This window comes from Ascaphus truei, chromosome 5 (genome assembly GCF_040206685.1).
Source record: "Ascaphus truei isolate aAscTru1 chromosome 5, aAscTru1.hap1, whole genome shotgun sequence".
NCBI lineage: Eukaryota > Metazoa > Chordata > Amphibia > Anura > Ascaphidae > Ascaphus > Ascaphus truei.
The window spans coordinates 5,171,275-5,182,587 of NC_134487.1; the positions used below are offsets into that span (position 1 = coordinate 5,171,275).

General features: G+C 55.0%; 1 protein-coding gene across 3 annotated transcripts in view; it reads left to right on the forward strand.

The window, feature by feature from the left end:
* The first annotated feature begins 1,687 nt into the window (after window positions 1-1,687).
* POLR1H (RNA polymerase I subunit H) overlaps window positions 1,688-11,313 on the forward strand; it is a 10,008-nt gene continuing 382 nt past the window's right edge. Inside the window, exons 1-4 of one of the 3 annotated variants that reach the window (XM_075599263.1) lie at window positions 1,688-1,728; window positions 2,501-2,631; window positions 2,954-3,057; window positions 9,036-9,145. In XM_075599263.1, coding sequence (XP_075455378.1) covers window positions 2,502-2,631; window positions 2,954-3,057; window positions 9,036-9,145 — 344 coding nt within the window. In that variant the 5' untranslated portion in view covers window positions 1,688-1,728; window position 2,501. Of the gene's footprint in view, window positions 1,767-1,955; window positions 1,975-2,497; window positions 2,632-2,953; window positions 3,058-9,035; window positions 9,146-11,313 lie in introns of those variants that run through there. The other 2 variants (XM_075599262.1, XM_075599261.1) reach the window with 2 other exon arrangements.

The following is an 11,313-nucleotide window of genomic DNA, read 5'->3' on the forward strand; positions in this document are numbered from 1 at the left end:
AGAGAGATGAGGCTTTCTCCTGGCAACCCTTCCAAACAAACCATACTTGTTCAGTCTTTTTCTAATTGTACTGTCATGAACTTTAACATTTAACATGTTAACTGAGGCCTGTAGAGTCTGAGATGTAACTCTTGGGTATTTTGCAATTTCTCTAAGCATTGCATGGTCTGACCTTGGGGTGAATTTGCTGGGGCGTCCACTCCTGGGAAGATTGGCAATTGTATTGAATGTTTTCCACTTTTGAATAATCTTTCTCACTGTAGAATAATGGACTTTAAATTGTTTGGAAATGGCCGTATAACCCTTCCCAGATGGATGGGCAGCAACAATTGCTTCTCTAAGATCATTGCTGATGTCTTTCCTCCTTGGCATTGTGTTAACACACACCTGAATGCTCCAGACCAGCAAACTGCTAAAACTTCGGCTTTTATAGAGGTGGTCACACTTGCTGATGATCAATTAATCAAGGGCATTTCATTAGCAGCACCTGTCTGCTACTTAGCATCTTAAGGCTGAGTCCATGGTCAGCGCTTATCCGCTTTCCCTCAGCCTCAGCGCGCCTCCGCATGGCTGCAGTCACTATGGACTCAGCCTAATTCCTATGGAAGCAGTAAGGGTGTACTTAGTTTTTCACACACAGTTTCTCCATTTTGGCTTTATTTTTGTTAAATAAATCATGACACGGTGTAATATGTAATGCGTTGTTGTTCATCTGAGGTTGTATTTACCTAATTTTTAGGCCTGCTAAGGAACAGATGATTGTTATTATCCCTGATATGTAACACCATGGAACTCAGAGGGTGCGCTTTCTTTTTCACACCGCTGTGCATATTCTGGAGGTATCGCAGGTAGAGGGATGTAAAACACCTTATTTAACATTAATCTTTACTGCCGCTTGGGGTGTAAGAGACGGGGTGGATCCCTTTGGTGCATTAAGGCAGCGTTGCGCAAACTGGGGGCGCGAGATTCGCTGCGGGGGGCGCGGGGTTTACAGAGGCCTCGCGCACTTCCCGACGGGCTCTGTAAACCTCACTTACCTTGCTTCTGTACACGTGTCGCCATGGCAACGCGACGTCATGACGCCAGAGGCAAGGTAAGAGGCGGGGGAGGGGACGGGGGGGGGGGGGGGGCGCAGAGAGGGGGAACAGCCGGCGGGAGGGGGGGGCGCAGGGAAAAGAGATTGCGCTCCCCTGCATTAAGGCAAGGGGCTCAACTCCAGTCCTCAAGCCCCCCCAACAGGTCAGGTTTTCAGGATATCCCAGCTTCAGCACAGATGGCTCAATCCGTCCTTGCTTCAGCACAGGTGGTTCAATCAGACCCTGCTTCAGCACATGTGGCTCAATCAGTCTCTGCTTCAGCACAGGTGTCTCAATTGACTGAGCTATATTGAGCCACCTGTGTGAAGCAGGGATATCCTGAAAACCTGACCTGTTGGTGGCCCTTGAGGACTGGAGTTGGCCGCCCCTTTCCTGGGTAACCAGCACATGACACCGTGTAATCTCCCAGAGGGTGGGGGGGACCTGTTACACAGTATATAATACTCAGAGTATGTGAGTATATGACAGGTACTATTGATCCCACCTTATCACAGGCTGAATGTGACCTCCTGTGCGCAGGGGGCGCTGTGACAATGTCACTGCAGCACAGTCAGGGGAGGCCGCTCTGTCCTCAGTCTGTGACTCTATAGCTCTTCCTGTGAAACACGTGGGGGAGAGATTGTGTAACAGTGTGAGGCCTGCAATACATACACACACTGATTGCAGCAGGTAACACACACACACTCAACCCCCCTCACCAGGTAACACACACACACACACACACACACACACACACACACACACTGAGACCTGCAAAACAAACTCATACACACTGTGAGACCTGCAATACACACACAATGACTGCAGCAGGTAACATACATCACACAGACAATAATAACACACAGTGTGAGACCTGCAATACACACACTGATTGCAGCAGATAGCACACAGCGACACAGTGACACAATAATAACACAGGGACATAGTGTCTTCTCCCCCCCCCCCCCCCTCTTGCAGTGCCCCTGTGTTCTGTTCTGCAGTGCCCGTCTCCCCCCCCCCCGCAGTGTCGCAGTGTCGTCCCCCGCGCAGTGTCGCTGTGTCGTCCCCCCCGCGCAGTGTCGCTGTGTCCCCCCCCCCCGCGCAGTGTCGCTGTGTCGTCCCCCCGCGCAGGGTTGCTATGTCGCCCCCCGCGCAGTGTCGCTGTGTCCCCCCCCCCGCGCAGTGTCGCTGTGTCGTCCCCCCGCGCAGGGTTGCTGTGTCGTCCCCCCCCGCGCAGGGTTGCTGTGTCGTCCTCCCGTGCAGTGTCGCTGTGTCGTCCCCCCGCGCTGTGGCCCCCCCCTGTGCAGTGTTGCTGTGACCCCCCCCCTGCGCAGTGTCGCTGTGTCCCCCCTGCAGTGTCCCTGTGTCCCCCCCCTACAGTGTTTTTGTATCCCACCCGCAGCGTCACTGTCTCTCTGTCACAGGATGGATGTCACCGCCACATGTTTCTCGTCAGAGTCAGATTTCTGCTCAGACTGCGGCTCCGTGCTCCCCCCGCCCGGGGTGCAGGACACGGTGACCTGTCCCCGCTGCTCTCATCGCACACACGTGACAGGTCAGGACATGGCGCACTCTGCTCTAACATTCCTCTCTCTCTGCTCGGGACTGTCTCTCTTCTGTCCTTGCAGCTCTACTCTCTCTGCTCGGTACTGTCTCTCTTCTGTCCTTTCAGCTCTACTCTCTCTCTGCTCGGTACTGTCACTCTTCTGTCCTTTCAGCTCTACTCTCTCTCTGCTCGGGACTGTCTCTTCTATCCTTTCAGCTCTACTCGGGACTGTCTTTTTTCTGCCCTCGCTCTGCTCAGGGCTTTCTCCACCCTGTCCTCTAAACTCCCTCTCTTGACAGTCTCGCACTCTCTCTCTGACGGTCTCTTTCAGAGTTCCTGGGAAAGTTTGTCCAGACGTCTGTGGTGTTTAACAAACTCGATACCATCGCACTCTCAAATGAGACAGAGGGGACAGGCATGTTAAAGGGCCCCCTGGTAAGAGCCAAATCTGTGTGTTTACCCACAATTCCCGGTGTTCTCTCTCAGGAGAGGAATCTTATAGCCATGTCCATCATTCCCCCTCAAGGAACACAGGCAGAAGGGAGCTATGAGCCTGTCCCTCCCCCCGCAGGGTGACACAGTGACACAGACAGAAGGGAGCTATGAGCCTGTCCCTCCCCCCGCAGGGTGACACAGTGACACAGACAGAAGGGAGCTATGAGTCTGTCCCTCCCCCCGCAGGGTGACACAGTGACACAGACAGAAGGGAGCTATGAGCCTGTCCCTCCCCCCGCAGGGTGACACAGTGACACAGACAGAAGGGAGCTATGAGTCTGTCCCTCCCCCCGCAGGGTGACACAGACAGAAGGGAGCTATGAGTCTGTCCCTCCCCCCGCAGGGTGACAGTGACACAGACAGAAGGGAGCTATGAGTCTGTCCCTCCCCCGCAGGGTGACACAGTGACACAGACAGAAGGGAGCTATGAGTCTGTCCCTCCCCCCGCAGGGTGACACAGTGACACAGACAGAAGGGAGCTATGAGTCTGTCCCTCCCCCCGCAGGGTGACACAGTGACACAGACAGAAGGGAGCTATGAGTCTGTCCCTCCCCCCGCAGGGTGACACAGTGACACAGACAGAAGGGAGCTATGAGACTGTCCCTCCCCCCGCAGGGTGACACAGTTACACAGACAGAAGGGAGCTATGAGTCTGTCCCTCCCCCCGCAGGGTGACACGGTTACACAGACAGAAGGGAGCTATGAGTCTGTCCCTCCCCCCGCAGGGTGACACAGTGACACAGGCAGAAGGGAGCTATGAGTCTGTCCCTCCCCCCGCAGGGTGACACAGATAGAAGGGAGCTATGAGTCTGTCCCTCCCCCCGCAAGGTGATACAGACAGAAGGGAGCTATGAGTCTGTCCCTCCCCCCGCAGGGTGACACAGACAGAAGGGAGCTATGAGACTGTCCCTCCCCCGCAGGGTGATACAGACAGAAGGGAGCTATGAGACTGTCCCTCCCCCGCAGGGTGACACAGTGACACAGACAGAAGGGAGCTATGAGCCTCCCCCTCCCCCCGCAGGGTGACACAGAAGGGAGCTATGAGCCTGTCCCTCCCGCCGCAGGGTGACACAGTGACACAGACAGAAGGGAGCTATGAGCCAGTCCCTTCCCCCCCGCAGGGTGACACAGTGACACAGACAGAAGGGAGCTATGAGCCTGTCCCTCCCCCCGCAGGGTGACACAGTGACACAGACAGAAGGGAGCTATGAGTCTGTCCCTCCCCCCGCAGGGTGACACAGACAGAAGGGAGCTATGAGCCTGTCCCCTCCCCCAGCAGGGTGACACAGTGACACAGACAGAAGGGAGCTATGAGCCTGTCCCTGCCCCCGCAGGGTGACACAGTGACACAGACAGAAGGGAGCTATGAGCCTGTCCCTCCCCCCGCAGGGTGACACAGTGACACAGACAGAAGGGAGCTATGAGCCTGTCCCTCCCCCTGCAGGGTGACACAGACAGAAGGGAGCTATGAGCCTGTCCCTCCCCCTGCAGGGTGACAGACAGAAGGGAGCTGTGAGCCTGTCCCTCCCCCCGCAAGGTGACACAGTGACACAGACAGAAGGGAGCTATGAGTCTGTCCCTCCCCCCGCAGGGTGACACAGACAAAAGGGAGCCATGAGCCTGTCCCTCCCCCTGCAGGGTGACACAGTGACACAGACAGAAGGGAGCTATGAGCCTGTCCCTCCCCCCGCAGGGTGACACAGACAGAAGGGAGCTATGAGTCTGTCCCTCCCCCGCAGGGTGACAGTGACACAGACAGAAGGGAGCTATGAGCCTGTCCCTCACCCCGCAGGGTGACACAGTGACACAGACAGAAGGGAGCTATGAGCCTGTCCCTCCCCCCGCAGGGTGACACAGTGACACAGACAGAAGGGAGCTATGAGTCTGTCCCTCCCCCCGCAGGGTGACACAGACAAAAGGGAGCCATGAGTCTGTCCCTCCCCCCGCAGGGTGACACAGTGACACAGACAGAAGGGAGCTATGAGTCTGTCCCTCCCCCCGCAGGGTGACACAGACAGAAGGGAGCTATGAGTCTGTCCCTCCCCCCGCAAGGTGATACAGACAGAAGGGAGCTATGAGTCTGTCCCTCCCCCCGCAAGGTAACACAGACAGAAGGGAGCTATGAGACTGTCCCTCCCCCGCAGGGTGACACAGTGACACAGACAGAAGGGAGCTATGAGCCTCCCCCTCCCCCCGCAGGGTGACACAGAAGGGAGCTATGAGCCTGTCCCTCCCGCCGCAGGGTGACACAGTGACACAGACAGAAGGGAGCTATGAGCCAGTCCCTTCCCCCCCGCAGGGTGACACAGTGACACAGACAGAAGGGAGCTATGAGCCTGTCCCCTCCCCCAGCAGGGTGACACAGTGACACAGACAGAAGGGAGCTATGAGCCTGTCCCTGCCCCCGCAGGGTGACACAGTGACACAGACAGAAGGGAGCTATGAGCCTGTCCCTCCCCCCGCAGGGTGACACAGTGACACAGACAGAAGGGAGCTATGAGCCTGTCCCCTCCCCCCGCAGGGTGACACAGACAGAAGGGAGCTATGAGCCTGTCCCTCCCCCTGCAGGGTGACAGACAGAAGGGAGCTGTGAGCCTGTCCCTCCCCCCGCAAGGTGACACAGTGACACAGACAGAAGGGAGCTATGAGTCTGTCCCTCCCCCCGCAGGGTGACACAGACAAAAGGGAGCCATGAGCCTGTCCCTCCCCCTGCAGGGTGACACAGTGACACAGACAGAAGGGAGCTATGAGCCTGTCCCTCCCCCCGCAGGGTGACACAGACAGAAGGGAGCTATGAGTCTGTCCCTCCCCCGCAGGGTGACAGTGACACAGACAGAAGGGAGCTATGAGCCTGTCCCTCACCCCGCAGGGTGACACAGTGACACAGACAGAAGGGAGCTATGAGCCTGTCCCTCCCCCCGCAGGGTGACACAGTGACACAGACAGAAGGGAGCTATGAGTCTGTCCCTCCCCCCGCAGGGTGACACAGACAAAAGGGAGCCATGAGTCTGTCCCTCCCCCCGCAGGGTGACAGTGACACAGACAGAAGGGAGCTATGGGTCTGTTCCTCCCCCCAGCAGGGTGACAGTGACACAGACAGAAGGGAGCTATGAGTCTGTCCCTCCCCCCGCAGGGTGACAGTGACACAGACAGAAGGGAGCTATGAGTCTGTCCCTCCCCCGCAGGGTGACAGATAGAAGGGAGCTATGAGCCTCCCCCTCCCCCCGCAGGGTGACACAGTGACACAGACAGAAGGGAGCTATGAGTCTGTCCCTCCCCCCGCAGGGTGACACAGTGACACAGACAGAAGGGAGCTATGAGTCTGTCCCTCCCCCCGCAGGGTGACACAGTGACACAGACAGAAGGGAGCTATGAGACTGTCCCTCCCCCCACAGGGTGACACAGATAGAAGGGAGCTATGAGCCTGTCCCTGCCCCCGCAGGGTGACACAGTGACACAGACAGAAGGGAGCTATGAGTCTGTCCCTCCCCCCGCAGGGTGACACAGACAGAAGGGAGCTATGAGACTGTCCCTCCCCCAGCAGGGTGACACAGACAGAAGGGAGCTATGAGACTGTCCCTCCCCCCGCAGGGTGACACAGTGACACAGACAGAAGGGAGCTATGAGTCTGTCCCTCCCCCCGCAGGGTGACACAGTGACACAGACAGAAGGGAGCTATGAGCCTGTCCCTCCCCCCGCAGGGTGACACAGACAGAAGGGAGCTATGAGCCTGTCCCTCCCCCCGCAGGGTGACACAGACAGAAGGGAGCTATGAGCCTGTCCCTCCCGCCGCAGGGTGACAGTGACACAGACAGAAGGGAGCTATGAGCCAGTCCCTCCCCCCCCGCAGGGTGACACAGTGACACAGACAGAAGGGAGCTATGAGCCTGTCCCTCCCCCTGCAGGGTGACACAGTGACACAGACAGAAGGGAGCTATGAGTCTGTCCCTCCCCCCGCAGGGTGACACAGACAGAAGGGAGCTATGAGCCTGTCCCCTCCCCCAGCAGGGTGACACAGTGACACAGACAGAAGGGAGCTATGAGCCTGTCCCTGCCCCCGCAGGGTGACACAGTGACACAGACAGAAGGGAGCTATGAGCCTGTCCCTCCCCCCGCAGGGTGACACAGACAGAAGGGAGCTATGAGACTGTCCCTCCCCCAGCAGGGTGACACAGACAGAAGGGAGCTATGAGACTGTCCCTCCCCCCGCAGGGTGACACAGTGACACAGACAGAAGGGAGCTATGAGTCTGTCCCTCCCCCCGCAAGGTGACACAGTGACACAGACAGAAGGGAGCTATGAGCCTGTCCCTCCCCCCGCAGGGTGACACGGTTACACAGACAGAAGGGAGCTATGAGTCTGTCCCTCCCCCCGCAGGGTGACACAGTGACACAGTCAGAAGGGAGCTATGAGTCTGTCCCTCCCCCCGCAGGGTGACACAGACAAAAGGGAGCCATGAGCCTGTCCCTCCCCCTGCAGGGTGACACAGTGACACAGACAGAAGGGAGCTATGAGCCAGTCCCTCCCCCCCCGCAGGGTGACACAGTGACACAGACAGAAGGGAGCTATGAGCCTGTCCCTCCCCCCGCAGGGTGACACAGTGACACAGACAGAAGGGAGCTATGAGTCTGTCCCTCCCCCCGCAGGGTGACACAGACAAAAGGGAGCCATGAGCCTGTCCCTCCCCCTGCAGGGTGACACAGTGACAAAGACAGAAGGGAGCTATGAGCCTGTCCCTCCCCCCGCAGGGTGACACAGACAGAAGGGAGCTATGAGTCTGTCCCTCCCCCCGCAGGGTGACAGTGACACAGACAGAAGGGAGCTATGAGTCTGTTCCTCCCCCCAGCAGGGTGACAGTGACACAGACAGAAGGGAGCTACGAGTCTGTCCCTCCCCCCGCAGGGTGACACAGACAGAAGGGAGCTTTGATACTGTCCCTCCCCCTGCAGGGTGACAGACAGAAGGGAGCTTTGAGACTGTCCCTCCCCCCGCAAAGGACACAGAAAGAAGGGAGCCATGAGAATGCCCCTCCCCCGCAGGGTGACAGACAGAAGGGAGCTATGAGCGTGTCCCTCCCCCCGCAGGGGGACACAGTGACACAGAAGGGAGCTATGAGTCTGTCCCTCCCCCGGCAGGGTGACAGACAGAAGGGATCTATGAGTCTGTCCCTCCCCCCGCAGGGTGACACAGTGACAGACAGAAGGGAGCTATGAGTCTGTCCCTCCCCCCGCAGGGTGACAGACAGAAGGTAGCTATGAGTATGTCCCTCCCCTCGGAGGGTGACAGACAGAAGGGAGCTATGAGTCTGTCCCTCCCCCCGTAGGGTGACAGACAGAAGGGAGCTATGAGCCTGTCCCTCCCCCCGCAGGGTGACAGACAGAAGGGAGCTATGAGTCTGTCCCTCCCCCTGCAGGGTAACAGAAGGGAGCTATGAGTCTGTCCCTCCTCCCGCAGGGTGACACAGACAGAAGGGAGCTATGAGTCTGTCCCTCCCCCCGCAGGGTAACAGAAGGGAGTTATGAGTCTGTCCCTCCTCCCGCAGGGTGACACAGACAGAAGGGAGCTATGAGACTATCCCTCCCCCCGCAGGGTGACACAGACAGAAGGGAGCTATGAGTCTGTCGCTCCCCCTGCAGGTTGACACAGTGACAAAGACAGAAGGGAGCTATGAGTCTGTCCCTCCCCCGCAGGGTGACAGACAGAAGGGAGCTGTGCCTCCCACAGGTTGACAGACAGACGGGAGCTGTGCCTCCCCCCGCAGGGTGACAGACAGAAGGGAGCTATGAGTCTGTCCCTGCCCTCGCAGGGTGACCGACAGAAGGGAGCTGTCCCTCCTCCCGCAGGGTGACCGACAGAAGGGAGCTGTGCCTCCCCCCGCAGGATGACAGTGACACCACTTCTGATCATGTCTCTCTCAGATTGATCGGCGCTGCTCTCGCTGTGGGTTCGAGCGGATGGTTTATCACACGAGACAGATGCGTTCAGCGGACGAGGGTCAGACTGTCTTCTATACGTGCGCACAGTGCCGGTGAGAGAGCGCAGGCTGTCTCTTATACTCGCTGTCTCTCGTGCTCTCTCTTTGTAACTGGGAGATGACAAATTACCTCTTTACTGTCATTGGGGCCACAAAAGCGTGTGAGCTCCTGTGTGTATTTCTGTGCGTGCGCGTTTGTGTTTGTTTCTGTGAGCGCGTGCATTTGTGTAAATTTGTCCTCTACTTCAGCATAAGTAGGAACCGTCCCCTTCAACTCGGAAGACCCTCTCGAGAGGCCTTTTCCACTCCTAAGGTGCTGTACTGGAAAAGAATACGTGCGCTCGGAGGAGAAAGTAATTGAGTCAGACAACACGAGTGTTCATTGTCAAAAACCTCTCCTAGTTTATTATTGGTAACATCAGGGGTTATATAGCTAAGCAAGCGAGCGAGTATACGTGCAGAAAACTTACTTCCCATATTCTGACATTAACTCCTTATCTAAAAGTCACAATAGTCTGTCTTTGAATGAATTTAAAACCAGAGACAGAACATGAAACACAGACAGCGCTCAGTGCACATCCAGTGAAACTTATACACGGTACAGTGCCTAAATATATATGTATAGATATCTATTAAATAAAAAATAGATATCTATACATATATATTTAGGCACTGTACCTGTCACGATGACACCAACTTTTATCAACACATTTATATTTCTGGGTACTTGATTGAACAGAACAAGTTGCAAAATAAATTGTGATTTATTTCCTTAATAGACAAACACACGACATCTGCAGAATACACTTGAAAACAACACTTACGGGAATCAGGGAATGAAAGAAATTGTCCTTTGAAACAAAAGAAATTGTCTTCTGCTTGCAAGCGCAAGAAATGCAGCCTCGGTTTTAAAAGTCCTGTGGTTATTAACCCCTTCACTCCTGGACTGGTTGCTGCTGTACTGGAACAAAGTCTTGCATCTTTACATCATGGATTAAAATTCAGGAATCACCCTGGGAATAATTGGGAAGCCACAGTTATAGACTGGCCAAAGCTATCTTTAACATGTGGATCCAATCCCCTCGTGGGAACAAAAAAAACCACGAATAGCCAAGTGACCCACAATTCATAAGACCGGTCAAAAGGGCTGTCCGGTGGGCAGGGCGCATGGGTCAGTTTGACGCCCATGCCACTTAGCATACCTGGGCTACACCCATAACTTGGGGCAACTGTGTCTGGTCTCTGTCTCAAAGGTGTCACTAGCCTGACATCTGCTGTGCATCAGTTCGCCAGTATTGTATACATTATGGGTCTCTGGGTCTTTTCATAATTGACACTCTTTTAGACAGGGGGACTCTAAATCTGTGGGAGCCTTTTGAGGCTCCGTCATAAAAATAATTACAGCCCTTTGAGGCTTGGTCATAAAAATACCGAAGCTCATTCACCCATATCACAGCTGGATGTCCCAAGTAATTCCTACTTGGACTTACAAAAAAATACCTCCTGCCTTACATTTAAGATCTACCATCATGTGTCGGTTAGAGGGTATGGCAAGCAATGCATCTTGTCTTTTACCCTCGCAAACAGGGAATGGTCTGCAAATGGGGAATACAAATGGCGGGGACAGGGCACCAATAGTAATGCATGGCAAATCAGATATTAACCCTTTCCTCCCCGTCACAGTACTGTGTATAAATTTCACTGGATGTGCACTGAGCTCTGTCTGTGTTTCATGTTCTGTCTCTGGTTTTAAATATATATTGCCATGCTCAGTAGCACTCCTATGTAAAACTTATATGCTTATATATATGTTGTGGTTAATTTTGGGGTTTAATATGCGCTTGTAGGTGTCCTGTATGTTTTGTCTTTGAATTAAATCATAAATTCTCGAGACTTGAGAAACTGAATGCTGAGATAGCACAATGTGAAATTGCGTATGTGTCCAGACTTCCTGCTTTTACAGGAACTGCCATCTGAACACATACTTGGCATTCATCCAACATAGATGGGGCATATATGGGGCAAAGGTGAACAACAAAAAAACAACTTAACTTTATAAATCGATATGGAGTACCCCCTATAAAATACACATTGTCAGTTTGTGTGTTTGTTTCTGTGTGCGCGTGCGTTTGTGTTTGTTTCTGTTTGTGTGCGTGTTTCTGTGTGCGCGCGCGTTTGTGTGTTTGTCTGTGTTCACCTCTTGCAGTAGCTGGAATTAGGAG